Source organism: Ambystoma mexicanum, chromosome 7q (genome assembly GCF_040938575.1).
Source record: "Ambystoma mexicanum isolate Mex_15411 chromosome 7q, UKY_AmexF1_1, whole genome shotgun sequence".
NCBI lineage: Eukaryota > Metazoa > Chordata > Amphibia > Caudata > Ambystomatidae > Ambystoma > Ambystoma mexicanum.
In genome coordinates this window covers 614,731,751-614,747,992 of record NC_090941.1, presented here as the reverse complement: position 1 = coordinate 614,747,992, position 16,242 = coordinate 614,731,751, and the positions used below count along the sequence as shown (strand labels likewise).

Here is a 16,242-nt window from a genome sequence, read left to right as displayed (position 1 = left end):
AGTGCAGTGAATAAAAACGCAGATTTAAAATAGTCAAAATGCAACTAAGTTGTCTATGTTGCAGAAGAAATATAAAAATCCCGCAGGAGTCATAAATCAATGGCCTTCGGCCCTTTCCACTTGTCATAAAAAGTACCTCTCCTACCCTAGTAAATATTACGCAGATTTCTGCAGAGGAACGTCAGAACTTATTGGGCACAGGCAGATGTTCTGGCTCCCCAACCAGTCCCTGTCCACCTGTTTTTTTTATAAAGCATATAAGGCAACGCAGTTGTAGGAACTAAATACTGTCTTTTTTCGTATTTTCAATTTATTGATTGGATGTTTACATGTCATCGTGTGTCCCTACATTATTACACTGACAATACCGTTTTACTACTATATTTTTAACCAGGAAAGAATGATCCATTTCCCTCGTTTACTGGCACCCTTCTTGCCATTGATAAATGGATGACATTAAACTCTTGAAACTCCTTAAAATGGATCCTGATAAAACGTTAATTCTGATGGCCCACTCTTTCTGTTTGCTGTGAGATCTGGTCACATCCAATGGAAACTCCCCCCTCTGCCTAAACCTAAGAATTTTGTCATATTGTTAAATGCCGATCTATCACTAAATTATAATTTACTCTTGGTGGTTGTATTAACGTGAAAATGATCCAAAGAGTATTTTCTTTCCTAAGCTTCACCAAAGGAGTGCAGGGTTTGGCATTATTTGGATGTGTGTTTTATAGAGCGTAGATCTTGTGCAGGAACAATGGAGTCCTGGGCTGGTGATTCTGCCTTTCTCCCAGCTCCTGGATCCTTGGAGGCCAGGCCCATCCCCTTCATCTCAGCCCTTGAAAACCCTCCCATCACCTCCTCTCATTATGCAAAGGCATTTGGCAAAAACCGGACCCCAAAGCCCACAATGCAATACCTTCTCAGTGAAATGTATTAATGGATGACATTTCTGAAATGTTTTGACCTGGTACACTTCTTCACTGAAAGTGCAGTCCATGTACATTATGAAGAGGTTCCAAGAAGATTTGACAACTCGTTAAGGTCATCGTTACTTAGAGTATACAGATAGGTTTGGGTTTACTGTTGTAGATTTATTATGAAGATGCCAATATGAATGTAACATTTCTTGAATTGATTTTTTTTCAGAGCACGTTCAAATTCAAATCTGAAAGCGATATTCATTTGGCGGAACACCACAAGCAGGTCCTGTATGATGGAAAACTCGCAAGTAGCATTTCGTTCACGTATAATGCCAAGGCCACCGATGCCCAACTCTGCCTTGAATCGTCACCAAAGGAAAACCCTTCCATTTTTGTCCACTCCCCTCATGCACTTATGCTTCAGGTATGTTTGTGAACAGTTTTTTTTTATTTTTTATTATTTAGTGTTGTCATTGGTTGTTCAATTAAACCTAGACGTTTGTATGGTTGCTAATAAGACTTTAAACAATAAAATAGGTTATTGATTAAAATAACAGTAATTAACATGTTTCAAATTAGTCAGTACAAATAAATCCTATGTTTTTACGTTGGTTGTATGGATTACACCACCTTTTTAAAGCTGCACTGCAAGGTTTGCATGTAATTTGAAGTGGTCTTTGATAGCGCCCATCTGCCACCTGTGGTGTTGATTGGTACAGGTTAGAAGTGTCCGGGCCCTGATTGCCGTTCTGGCCATATGGACTTCGTGTTAATGCTTGTGAACATCTTTATCCAGAGGGGCAAGCCCAATACCTGAATTACAGTGCTCCGGGGCTCATTAGCAGGTGGCATGGGGGTAGGTGGTCGGGGGAGTGAAGTGGAGCAAAAGAGGCGAACTTCTTCATAATATGAGTACTGTTGATGTGGTAACCGATAGGCCTGAGGTAGTTGTGCAGGTGGGATTTGTGCCGGGTAGTTTGAGACTTTAGAGGGGAGTTTCTTTGTTATGGAGAAGAGGGTATTCAACAAATGTGGGGAAAATATGGTTAGGGATGGCAGACGCCATCCAGAGGTGAGGTAGTTCCCACCATCTGTGAACATTATTATTTCTCTTTTCGATGTTTGTGGGAGTATTATTTTATTCATTTATTCGTTGTCGGTTGCCTGTAGTCCCACATGAACGAGTCCATTCTCCAGTGTAGGATTAGGATGTTTGGGTGCAGGACTATTTGCGATGTGCTATTGACAACTCTTTTTATTGTGATTGTAGTTAAGCAGCGTCCACCGTTCCACAAAGCCCACCCAAAAAGGCTAAGAATGTATGATCCAAGAAATAATGATAATAAATAATAATAATAATTTAGCATTTATATAGCGCTACGAACCCTCAGGTGTCTGAGCGCTGCTTATTACCCACGGTGTGTGGTGCTCATTTACCGACCTCGGAAGGATGAAAGGCTGAGTTTGGCTCTGCCGGGATACGAACCTGAGTCAGCAGGCTCGCTCTACCTGAAGGCAATTATTCTCTGTCATGGGGTTGAATCCCTGCAGTATTGTTATCACTGTGATTCTCCAGTGTAGCTCAGCTCATGTAAAAACTGAAAAAGAAGACCCACATTGTGAATGTATTGGCCCGTGTGACACCAAGATCGCATATTGGAATTGCAACTGCCTATGGTATATTGGTTTAAGTCGTTTGCCAATATGGAAAGTTGGAGCCAGACATTTTAGATTTTAGTTTAGATTTTCCGAACTAGTGGTAATTCCTGTGGCGAAGCACGGCATCATTGTGTATGCAAGCTTACGTTAGGAGAAAAAGTGCTCTTGTTGACATTTCCACTGTAATCCATTGGGACTATGACCTGTTTTACTGTTGAAGTTCTCAGATTAGTTTCTATTGGATCCTCTCCTCTATCCTCTCAGATTTCAGAGGAGCTATGCTTATTTGCCTCTTGTGACAGGTGGCCAGGTCATGGATTAAGTGCTCGCCTCAGACACAGGGCCCAACTTCAAACCACAAGTTCGAAATTCCAACATGGCCACTTCAGCTCCTCATCCTTCCAAGGTTAATAACGAATACTTTTAAACTGGGTAATAACAGCCATATTAACAAATAGCAGTGAGGGGAATCTGCCATTAAGTGCTATACAGTATAAAAACCTTGTGTTATTATTAGTCTGTAACGCTTTGGGTCAGTAATGATGACTCCACACTTCTCTTGGTGTTCGAAGGTTTATTTATTACAGGAGGCAGGGCGTCCACAATGACAACATTGCAAACTCCCATTTCCCAACGTCCTGGACCCGTGGTCCTTTTGCTCTATCTCCTTTGATTTTTCTGCTCTCAGGCTGTCCTTTAATAGGCCCAAACGTACTGCATCTCTGCTTACTCTCCTTCCTCTTGCTGCAATAAAAAGACTTGCAGATCACCCTCTGCTAGGTTTTTCCTCCTTTTTTTTATCCCCCCTCTCTTCTGTCTGATATGGTCAGCCATTAACCTCATTCTCCCCACCTAGTCTCCCTCACCCTCATTGGATGTAAGGGTCACTCAAAACCATTCAGAAGGCAGGCATTATTTCCTTCCTGGTTTACCTGAATCCCTGTCCCCAATATTCTAACAGCGTGAGAATGCCACAAAATTTCTGTGGTGTGTTTTTGCCCTCTGACTAACTCCTCGAGCCTTTCCTCTCGGTTAGAGGATTCGCCATGTCGGGGGGAGGAAAAAAGCTGCTTTTTTCTAAGGGGTCGGGCCGGTACCGTCTGCTTCCTCCTCAGAGGAACAATGCGCCTTGGCGGCACCACGCCCGTTCCCGCAATGAGCCCTGTTTGTTGCCACCTCATTGGGCAGGAAGCCAGAGATGTCTGCATCTGGCTTGTCCCTGCTGGTGCCGCAAACAGCCGGAGCAGTCTCTCTGGCTACCTCGTCCCGCTGGGGAAGCAAGGAGTCATGAACTCCTCCCTTTCTACTTCACCCCCCTGGGGATACGAGGTGCCTTCGGGGACGAAGCAGTGCACACCGGTGCCTCGTCTCTGCTGGGGAAGCGATGTGCTGGTGGGGACGCTGTGGCACACACTGGTGCTCCACATAGTCCTTCTAAGAAATTGTTCATGGTTTGAATTACGTTTGCCATTCAATTACCTAGAATATTTTTCTGTAGATTTTCTGATTTAATTTATTTATATCTGGTGTTCGAATTATAATCAGTTGTTTGTTTTTTTTTTTTAGAGTATTTTGACAAATTGCCCATTTGAATAATGCATTTTACTCTATATTTTGAGATTTTTTTCATAGGAAGAGTCATCAGTGTTGTCCTTTATTTACTAGGTCAGTGCAGTCACAGGTCTAAAAACAAGACTTATTTTTAAGAACGCCTGGTTGTCACCTTAGGAAGTATGTGCTCCAAGCTGCCGAATGTCCATTATGCATGGTGACATGCCCACAAGGAATTATTTCGTAAAATATGCTTGGGATTATTTAAATATCATATGGTTATAATTGGATCTATTCCTTCAGCATACACATGCTTTCCCCATCTCATTCCAGACGTAATTCTAATTACTGCCCATTCTGGGCAATGGTGCAGGGCATCCCAAAAGCGAGGCAGGGTAACTGCTGTTACCATCAGCAGCCTGGGAGAGGGGCAGCCCCAACCTTATCTCAGCCTGCTCCTCTCCTCCCCCCAGCTACAGAGACATGCAGTCTCTGCAGCACAAAGCCATGGAAGGGTGAGGTGTGAACAGTCACCTCACCCTTCCTCCATACAACAAGGTGCTAAGCACCATAAGGAAACCAACAGTCAGGCAGGGCCCAGGTTCAAAGACCTGCCCCCATCAGGGGGCCAGACAGTCGGCTATCCGGCCGGGGGCTGTGACAACAGCAGCCCCCACTACATACATAACAAAGACCCAGGGCCTCCCTGGGTCCTATAAATAAGAGCAGCAGGCTCTGAGTAGACACAGTCTGTTTGTGGACCCTGAACGGGGACCCAAACAAACAGGAGGTTCGCTGTTCACTCAGCGTCTTCCAAATCTTTTTGCTTCTTTACCACAGAACCCTCCCACCCTACAAAAAAAGAGAGAAGAACAAAAGTAGTACAGGGCACTGTACGGTGCCCACAACAAGTCGTGGGACACAAGAAGGTGGGCACGGGCCAGAGGGGGTAACCTTAGGACCCGGTGCCCAAAAGTATGATACTATTATGATATGTGATATTGTGTACTGCCATAACCATATCTGTACAATAAAATCCTACGACCTTTTATTGCCAACAATTGACACAAGTTGTGAGCCAATTATTACGGGTGAGGGCTTGGGGGTCGGCCAATACTAATGCATGCATTTGGGTTCAGCAGTTATGATCCTCATTTTAAACATTAGAGGTGACAGAATTGCTCTGGTACTAGGTAAAAAATTGCAAATCTGGGGTTCTTTTATAGGACGAGTTCTTGGCTTGCTGCCTATGACTTCAATCTAGGAAGCATAGGGGCATTGCAAATCACGCAAATGACCTCCCAACCAATACATAGCCCTACCGGATGAATTCTCACCCTCCTTGTCTGCAACCCCCTCCCTCACCACGTTTAGTTGATGCTATTTTACTTATCTTTCATTCTTCCCCCCATGTTCTTGGCCAATTTCCCTCACTGTTAGTACCCTACTAGAGCATGTATCTGCTTAACCTTCATGGGGACCAATCGTGGACTTGGTAACAACTTGACTGAATCAAGCAACTTCAAATATGTCTGTTCTCCTCTTTGGGACGTTGCAGCTACAAACCATGACCCTTGCCTTATGGAAATATCAAAAAGCTCCACACGTTGTGTTACATCAATGCAGGGTCATAAAGGTTAAATGCTGCCAGTTTATAAAGTGTTCATTGTTTTCTTTTCTCTTTTAAGTTTGTAATGTTTTCGTAGGCCTATCACCAAGGTTCAGCAAAGCACAATAAAAAGAAAACGTGTTTGTAGCAGGATTATTGTGAACCTACCTAAAAGATGTATACATTTGTGAATAATTCAGTTATGATTAATTTTAACACAATTTTGTGACTGTAAATTCGATTTTACAAGGTTGTCTGACAATGATGACTATCTTACAAATTGGGATAATGTTTATATCGTGTGTTCATTATATATGTATTAAACCATTTCCTATGTTAATTGTTTGTTGGATTTTCTTATAGTTGTCATTTTATTAATGAGTATGTATTTGTTTCTTCCAAACCATACTTAAAAACATTATTACAATGTGAGCCACGGGGAGAAAAAGTAACTTGTCCAAGGTCACTTGACTGTTTCGTCAAGTCCTCAAGATCAAACTAAGTTACATAGAGTAACAATGTTAGTAATCTAACGCATGCCCGTCTTGCTACTGTTATTCCTCATTGAATTCTTCCTTAATACCTCAGTCTCTTGCTAGCAGTTGACACGTTCACACTCATTGCTTTTGGCCACCTAGAATTCCTCTTGTGTCAATGGTCAGACATAAAGGAAGAGTTGCAATTTTGCATGCTATCATTTATAGCGATTCATTCACCTCCAAAATGTGGGAAATCGTTAAAGCCATGTTGTTAGAAAGCGTCATTATTCCCGTATTACTAACGGTTGCTCTTTGCGATTCAGATCTATTGTGTAGAGAAGCGCATTCGCGATAATATAAAGTTCCCTGCCTGCTGCCACATTTGCTCAACCGATACAGTGGGGCCTGTACAACATCCAGATAAATTAGCCTGCATTTGTGCACAGATGTGCATTGCCACATTGTTCTCAACACGTCTCTGTGTTAATATTTATCATATGTGTGCCGTTAACAATTGTACTAACACACAATGCTTCCTCCTCATGATACAATTGACCTTAATAGTGATGTGTGCTTCTAGAACAACGCAGTTATAATACCAGTTTCTAATAATCTGCAGGAAAACACGCACACGTATGAGAACTGCTATGACACAAGCACTGCGACACTGTACGATTGAAGAAGCAGGCAGGTGACTGCAATTCAATATAAGCAACCCTGCTTTACTTTTGCGTGATAGTTTTTCATTTTTCATAAAAAAGGAAAACATTTTTAAAAAATCAGCTGCTCTATACTTAGTGATCGCTTGAACTTCATGTTAAAAATGTGTCTGTATGGAGCTCAATATTGTTAAGCCATATATTTTCTATAGGCATATTAAATTATTGGTTGTAGTAGATAGGTGGTTCTTGCAGTATTCAGAAATCTCAAAGACCAGATGCCACTGAGATTTGGATCGATGTTAAAATAACGAATCCCAAAAGCTTGAGTTAGAAAAATGCAAAGCCGACTTGTTTGCATTTTGTAACTCATGCTTTCGGGCTTTTCTTCTGTTGTCCCACGCTATACATTCAATGTACGCAGACGACATGCCTGTGACCCCAGAAGCAAAAAATTATGAGCTAGGGGAGCGGGGGCACCCCCCCCCCAAAACCCCAGCTCACCTAGTTCGGTATTTTTGGCTTTGACATTTTCTGCAATGCCGAATGTGCAACAAATGCACATTCAGCATTTTCTTTACGGTATTTTGATGCAATACCCTGAGAATTGAGCATTGGTGGCATCAGCCACAAGACTATGGGCCTCATTACAAGCCTGGCAGTCCTGAAATAAGGCTGCCGGTAGCCTTTCCTGACCGGCAGACTACGAGAATGCCTGCATGGGCTGGTGCTCACGGCATGTCTGACCTGCACCGAGCACCGGCCCTTCCAGGCATGGTTTTCACTGAAGCACCATTGGCAATGGTGCCAGTGCTTCTGTGTCCCCATTCCCATGGAGTCATATGGGACTCCACAGGAATGGGGACTTTCTGCTGCCTGATATCCCGGCCCGACGCCACTGGGAATATCGTGGTGGCACCGGGATATAAGGCGGCAGAACAGTGTTACAAGGTTGCCTTACTGCCGACCTCGTAATGAGGCCCTCTTACTAGACTTAATCAATAAGCCAAAACCAAAGCCCCACAGTCTACTAGTTGCAATATCCACTACCATCAAATTAAACACATAGGTTGATAGCAAAGTTGTATCTCGACCTTCTTTATCAAGCTAATCATTTGGGGCAATTAAATAAGACACAAACACAGAGCACCCAATTAAAGACCAAATCTGTACTCATCAACGGGAGACACAATAACGCCACAGCTTGATCAGAAATCATTGATCATTAAAGCTCAGGTCTGAACGGCATTCCATCTGATTTTTTTTAAGGTCAACATAGATCTATGTGTTCCTTTTTTAGTGAATATTTGTAATGGCTTTCGAGCCAGGATCGCTGGAAGTTGAAGACCTCCAATGTATAAAAGAGGGACCATTTAGTACTCGAGTTATATCGCCCAATATCATTATTGGATATAGTTAGCAATCATTTTGGAAGATTGTTTTGCAACAGATTAAGTGAGCGTTATCTCAGGGGATATTGGCAGGTTACCAGGGATATGTGCTCCATGCATTAGGTACAAGAGAGCAAGCAATTAACCTGTCATTACAGGTTGCCAAATATTTCTATAAATCTTTATCTGGCCTTCGTGGACCTTTCCACTGTTTGATTTGGTGAATATGGCAGGGCTTTGGAGGGTTCTTAAAGACCTTCAGATTCCCTCCCATATTCTATTTTTATTGGGGCTCATGAACACCCAGGTCTTAGTATGGTATGGTCAAAGGGGGGAGTCTAGCGACTACTTTAGTACAGACGGGGGTATGAAATAGGGGTGCGTTATGGTACCACTGTGTCCAACCTCTATACTAATGCACTAGTCTGAGATGAAGTCCATGCTTGCCAGCATACCAATAATTCTGTTCACAATTAATTCCCTCAATCGATTCTACTCTCCGCTTTTTACTTTGTTCTTTTCTTCCAAATTCCACTCTTTACATCAGGACATTATAAACTTGTCCACTTCCAACTCTGTATCTTCTACTCCTTCTGTTCCCTCGACCTTCTTTTCTGACTTTGCTCCTGTCTCTGATTCTGATGCATCACTTCTGTTGGCTAGGGCTTACCCCAATGATGGTCCTACTGACCCTATTTCATCTGTTCTTATTCCTAAAATCTATCCTTATTCCATGTCTTGTTGCTTTCTTCAGTCTGTCTTTCTACCTCAGTCTTTCCTCTAGCTTTCAAACATGCTACCATCATTCCCATTCTAAAACAACATTTATTGTGTCCAACTTCCATTCTATTTCACTCTTACCATATGTTTCTAAGCTTCTAGAGCGCTTAGTTTACTCACAGACTTCTTCTTTTGTCAATGCTCTATCCCTCCTTCCACATTTTCTATCAGGGTTTCGTCCCCTGTCACTCAACCAAAACTGCTTTGACCTGTGTGTTTAACTCTCTTCTCTCAGCTCACTAATCTAAACACTCCTCCTTTCTTATTATTCTTGATCTATCTGCATCTTTCGACATTGTGGATCACTCTTTGCTTCTGGAAACTCTCTTCTCATTTGTTATTAGGGGATCTGTTCTCTCCTGGTTCTCTTCTTATGTCTAACAGAACTTTTTCTGTCTCTTGGGGTGGTAAAACCTCTTCATGTTTGCCTCTTGATCACGGTGTTCCCCAAGGGTCAGTCTTGGGTCCTTTTCTTTTCTCATTATGCACTGCACCTCTTGCTCCTATTATCTCTTCTTTTAGACTTTCTCATCACCTGTACTCTGAGGACATGCAACTCTTTCTATCCTTTTTGTCTTTTACTTCGGAAAAACATCATACTCTCACAACCTGTCTTTCCGCCATTAAATCTTGGATGGCATCTCACTTTCTTACTTCAAATGCCGGGAAGCCTGAGGTCTTATTCTTCCCTGCTAACACTCTTTCTCCTCTCCCTACCCCTTCGTCTATCTCATTTCCTCATCCATTCTCTCCTTTTCTTCTACTGCACATAATCTTGGTCTTCATTTTGACTCAAATCTCTCCTTTACTCATCACTTTTCTCTCATTTCGCGCCCCTGTCATTTTCATCTCTACAATATTCGTAAAGTTTTTTTGTCTTACTTTCCATGCCACTAAACGTCTTATTTCTTCTCTTATCTTCTTGCGGTTCTTCTATTGTTCTGTTACATTGTTTTTTCTCCCATTTTCTCGTCTTGCTCCTTTAAAATCTATTTATCATTGTTCAATCTGTGTACTCTGTTAACTCTCCTACCGTGACTCTATTACAGCATCAATTGTCTCACTTGGCTGGTTACCCTTTCATTCCCAACTTAAATTTAATTTCCTCTGTTTAATCTTCAAATCTCTTTATGGTTTAGCCCCTGACCATCTTGCTGCACTTGTGTCCTTTTTATACTCCCTGTCGCTCCCTTTGTTCCTCTTCTCTCTTTAGGCTGAATGTCCTCCTCCCCCTCCTCCTTGTGCTGAGTCTCGCTTCCGGGCTTTTCAGCTTCTTGCTCCCCTTCATTGGAATTCTCCCCCCCTCTCCCTTCGGATTATCTCTGTCTCTTTTTCTGACTTCTTTGAAAAATCACCTCCTCATTGCTTCTGATTGTTAGCTTTCAGCATGGCTGTTGCTTGACCTACTGCATTTCTACTTTTTATGTACCATTTAATTTTAACTGTGTGCAGTGCTTTGGATAAAAGCGCTTTATAAATACAATGAAAATACAAATACAAATCCACATGGTAGTGCTGAGCTATGCAGACAATGCCGTTCTAATGACAAGAACTGCTAGGGCACTGCAATCTTTGGTTAACACATGTTCTGATTTCATGGAGCCCAGTGACCTGAAGGTCAACACCCCTAAATTCAAGGTTAGGATGATTCATTGTAAACAAGGGTCCTTATTTTCTTTCACTCAAAATAACATTGTTAGAACAAACGTATTTTGTACATATCTTGGAATAGTGTTTTACGCATAACTGGCATGGGATGGCTCACGTGAACAAATGCAATTTATGATCCAGATGCGTGGCACCATTGCCAGCACATTGAATTTACTGGTATATCAATTCATTTCAACCACTATGAAGATCTATCAGAAAAAAACACAAGTGATCGCGCTGTATGGTTCAAAACTATAGGGAATGGAGGAAGTTCATACTGTTCAGTTAAAGGAGGATGCCTTTCTTAGGCACCTCTTTAAACTTCCATCATCGGCACATCTTTTTTAAATTCATAGTGAATTGAATCAACCTTATACAATGAATGCTTACATATGATGCCTGCTTTATAGTCTAAGCCAGATGCAGTGTTATTACACAAAATCCTCAGGGATAATATTCCTAGAGAGAACATTTTTAGAATTCCTTGGCTTCACTTTGTCCAGACATTATAATAAAGTTGACATTGAGTTTGAGTGCTAAACTCAAGAATATCTAGGAATCTGAGAGGCGAGATCAGTCAAATGTTGAAGAAAACTAACAGAAAACATGATGTTATTAAACTCTCTAGTGATAGGCTGGGGTATCGGGACTGGATTCTAAAGCCTGTACTGGATTGCCTAAAGGACAAGGACAGGTCTTTATGGGTCTTAGGTGTGACCTTTTGCCAGTTGGTCGTATGTATTCCTGGAGGTCTCATTCCCTAGATCTGAGGATTTTTTGCCCATATTGTCCCTTTGTGGAAGTAACCACAATGCTCTTAATGTTCTTTTGTCCACTGTACATAACGATTAGGCCGAAGACACACTTCCCGTTATTGAGGGATGGGGTATTAGGATACTTAAACCTGACTTATTTTATCTATTATTGGTCTTGGATTTTGTAGCATCCTTAGGCTTACAAAGATATATTTGTGTGGGTTTGAGGCTCAGGAAGTGCCATGCCAGTGGGACCTCAATTCTGTAATGGAAATATGTTTAATATGTTACTTCTGCCCTGTTGCTGTATTACTAGGATATATTTCTTAGCTTGCTTTCAACTGATCTTCAACGCTCTTATGTATTTTTATAATTTGATTATGTTGCTTCCTTTTATGTAGTTTTAAGGCATGCCACAGAATAAAGTATTAAAGAAAGATATACTAGACTATCAACTACAATACAAAAAATACCAAACCCCTGCAAACTGCATTTAGCAATATTAACTATAACCTATAACCGAAAAAAGTGCTGGGTGTAAGGTTTTGAATAAATCTGAACAAGTGGCACTGCTCTGGGCAACCTTCCACACCACCGTTTTTAGCCCCTCTGCACAATTGAAAAAGGGGTCCAGCCATATAAAAATCAGTTGGGTACTGCCACCAATGAGAGCAGCCCAGCCTGAACTGCTAGGCCACTTCCCCTCTGCACAGAAACACAGGCAACCCCCAGACATGTTTCGGCCTTGTTGGGCTTCAGCAATGAGGTTCAGCTTGGTTCCCTATGGTCCAGCAAGCAAGAGACCCACGTCTGGGCATACCCTATCTCACTCAGGGAGACAAACCATAACCATAAAGGTGATGAGTGTGACCGGTTTTGAATAAATCTGAACCACTGGCACTGCTCTGGACAACCTTCCACACCAGTTTTTTATCCCGTCTGCACCATTGCAAAAGGGGTCCAGCCATAGTCCGGTACTGCCACCAAGGGGAGCAGCACAACTGGAACTGCTACGCCAGATCCCCTCTGCACGGAAACACAAGCAACCCCACGCATGTTTCAGCCTTGTCGAAGTACCAGCAAATGAAACACACTCAATAGCAAAGGAGTAACTTACCTTCATTTTCAAGTTAATGCCTTGGAACAATCATTTAAGAGACCAGCACAGACTACCCACTCGGAGACATGTGTACTCCTCAACCAGAGGTTAAGATTAATTCTATACCTTCTAGCCATCACCTCTTTTGTTTTGCTGTAGTCACCCCGAGTGGAACAGGTATGCCCAGGCATGGGTCCTGTGCCTGCTGGGCCTAGAGACCCAAGCTACTCCTCACTGAAGAGGCCGAAACATGTTTGGGGATGCTTGTGTTCTCGTGCAGAAGGGATGTGACCTCAGTTTGGGTTGGCCTGCCCCTTTTGGGGTGAGGCCATGCCTGATTTGCATATGGTCTTACCCCTTTTGTAATGGCTTGGCAGGTGAAGAACAATGCTCTGGGGGTTTGCCCAGAACAATGGCAGAGGTTAAGATTAATGAAGGCGCTCTGACTTCATAAAGAATGCATTTCCATTATGGGTTTCTGTAACGGACATCATTTCCTTTTGAAGTCTGAGTGACAAAGATTCTTGTCTACTTTGGTAACTAGTTGGCATTTACATTTTTTTTACATGTATGTACTTTTTTCATGTCTGTAAGCCACTTCCAGTGATGTCACTTCCGGTGATATCTTGTAATTGAAGGGGCAACCCTAGAGGCGGAACCGTGGGCTGAATTATAGTGTATCTCAGGGGGGTTTGGTAGCCGCTGATGTAGGTTGGAACATAATGTTGAATCTGTATGTTTTTGTTTAAAGCAGGTTTATACTGGTGTTATCTAAGTCACCTATGGCCCATACTTGTAGTTAGTTGATGTGAGCATAACGATTCTTTGTAGACCAATTATACACTTATTTGTAGTCTTATTTGTAAGGCTTATACATGAGTTTTATTGTGGCAATAAGCCACAAGACGGCGGGCCAATACCGCCCCAGGTAATGCCCCCGGTGCTGTAGTTACAGGCACGAGCATAGCGCAGGCCTTAACGAAGTCCCGGGGGCATTACCGTGGGCGGTATTGGCCCACCGTCGAGGAGCTTATAGCCATTAGTACCCCGGCCCGTTAGAGCAGGGTACTAATAGCATTTTTTTCTGTTCCGAAACGCTGCTGCGTTTCGGAACAGAAAAAAAAAAGTTAAAAAAGGTCAAATAAAAGGGCTGCTGGGAAGGGAAAACGTAGTCTGTTTTCCCTTTCCATGGCGGCCATCGGGAGCGGACACGCTGGGAACAGAAGTGTTCCCAGTGCGTTCGCTCCCGAGAAAAGAAGAAAAAAGAAGGTAAGTGGGATTGGGAGGGTAATGAGGGGATAGTTTGGAGGGGATGGGGAAGGAGGAAAAAAGAATAACTTACCTGAGTCCTCGGCGAGGGACGAAGGCAGCCTCCAGCCTTGGGGAGGCTCAGAGCGGGGAATGCCCCGTTTCGAGATTCTTAATTGGCTAAGACTGCCACGCCCCCCGCCAGTAACAAATGCAGGCACGTAGGTGCGTCCACGGGATTACACTGTGGTATGGCTCGGAAACGAGCCAATCACTTTACGTGTATCCCGTGGACACACACGTCGGGTACTAATTCATAGTATTCAGTAGGCTGGTTATGAAACAATCAAGGTAATACATACCAGTTTATCTGAGATAGAGAAAGAGATTAGAGCATAAGTCTCCAATTCTGTGCTAAGCCAAACATTTTCAAAACAAAAATAGTGACATTGCTTCACATTCGATTAACGATACAGTGTGGATTAAAAAGCATCCGATTGCATTGTTGGAGATCCAGAGATATACAGGTAACCAAACAACATGATGGTACAGATGTATACACATTACACAAAATAGGCAACCCCGTTTGCTGTGGGTTTTGTTTTGATATGTTGATGACCAATCCTCGGTCGGTGGGCACAAGGTTAGGCGGCACTATGAGGTGCTGGTTTGTGCAACCAGTAACATATCACAACAAAACGCAAGATGAGTTTACCAGGTCCACTAAGAAATGCTCAGTGGAAATTAGCATATGCAACTGAAATTATTATAATGGAAACGACTTAAAATATGTTTACATATTTGAGTATTCAAAATGCATATCCTAGTTCCTGTAACTCGTTTGTGTGTTTGTTTATTGAAACCCATTCTTGACAGTCATGGTGGCCATTCTCGCCTGCATCGGTGCCAGATGCGAGTGGTGGTTACATTGCCAGTAAGTTGTGCCTTTTCTTTGTGTGCGCAGGATGTGAAGGCCATAGTGACGCACTCAATACACAGTGCCATTCATTCCATTGGCGGCATCCAAGTCCTCTTTCCTTTATTCGCACAACTGGACAATCGGCAGCTGAATGACAGCCAAGTGGAAACCACCGTGTGGTAAGATTACAGCTCTGCATTGCCATCATGTTGCATGTGTCCGCTTGGATTGTAAGTGTGTTCATTATGGCATAAGCTTTGAAATACTTGTATTTGGTTATGCCAAAACACTGTAACCCACTAACAGCATAACAGACTCCCTGACTTACATTAAGAAAAGCATGAGGGCGCCTCGCAGAATCCTATTTCCAAACCTCCAACTTTGAAAGTTGGTATTTTGCCACCTATCCTTTAATACATACCAAATTACTTTCTATAATGATTAAGTGGCTACATTTCTCTCGTAGACGGACGTTCATGATTTTCCTGTTTCTCGAACTCTCCTTGCCACAATACCACTCATTTCAGATTATTTATCTTCCATCCTTCATAAATGTTGTCAGGGGTCAAGTCCAGAAAAGAAAAGTGGGGGGGGGGCTCATTAACAAAACCAATAGAATGTGGCATCAGCAGAAAATAATTTTGCCCTCTGACAAAAGTGGGGTGACTCCTGAAAAAAAAAAAAGCAGGGGCACTCCATCATCTGGCGTGCACCCTCGACTTGAGCCCTGCCATACCACATCGTTTAAACAGCGCTTCATAGGTCTCAAATGTGCTGTTAACTGAAAGTTATTTCATGCTGATGGCATGAAAAAAGAGTGGTTTTATTATACAGTTAATGGCTCTGGATTGGGTAGGTGGGGGCTTTCCGGTTTGGTAACAGCCCACCTGTCCATGGCAAAAGGCTAGAGTGATGCAAGGGACCAGCCCAGCTTGTCCCGTTCCCGGGCCATTAATGCTTTTAGAATCCCAGGGATTTTGTTCCTGGTTGCAAATAGTTTTTCTTATTTCACTTCAAGAAAATTGGAGGACGCATATCCCCTTTTAAAAAAAAAAACACATACAAATAAAAATGGCCAATGTCAGTAATATTTAACAGATCATGGTCCTTTCACTATTTGAGGCCTTGCAGAATGGCCAGGACAAAAACAGAGACGATGTTGGTGGACAGGTGCGTTTCCGTCTCTGGTGGGAGTCGGCATGTTGAAGGCCAGGGGAAGTAGGAATGGAGGGCAGGAGGTGGTGCGATGGGGGATATGTAAGCCCAAGGTGACATCTCAAAAAATAAATAGCTTCTCGAAGGAGTGGAACACAGACATTTATCAGTAGATATAGCCCACTCTCCTAGCCTCCTGATTGGCTGACATGTCTGTATATGTCCTCTCAGTAGTGTTCCGGCCTACGAATATTGCTCAACAAGTTCTTTCTGATGGGTCGTGGGCCTATTGTGCTCCAAGAAACCTGTAATGCATGGCTAGGTATTTAGTATTTTAACGAAGCATTGTACGGTTAATTACTTGC

General features: G+C 42.7%; 1 protein-coding gene across 6 annotated transcripts in view; it reads left to right on the top strand.

Annotated features, from left to right (window-relative positions):
• Window positions 1-16,242, top strand: part of NBEA (neurobeachin) — a 2,584,133-nt gene that overhangs the window by 495,851 nt on the left and 2,072,040 nt on the right. For all 6 annotated transcript variants that reach the window (XM_069640609.1, XM_069640605.1, XM_069640608.1 and 3 more), the window contains exons 9-10: window positions 1,150-1,347; window positions 14,768-14,901. In XM_069640609.1, coding sequence (XP_069496710.1) covers window positions 1,150-1,347; window positions 14,768-14,901 — 332 coding nt within the window. The remainder of the gene's footprint in view (window positions 1-1,149; window positions 1,348-14,767; window positions 14,902-16,242) is intronic.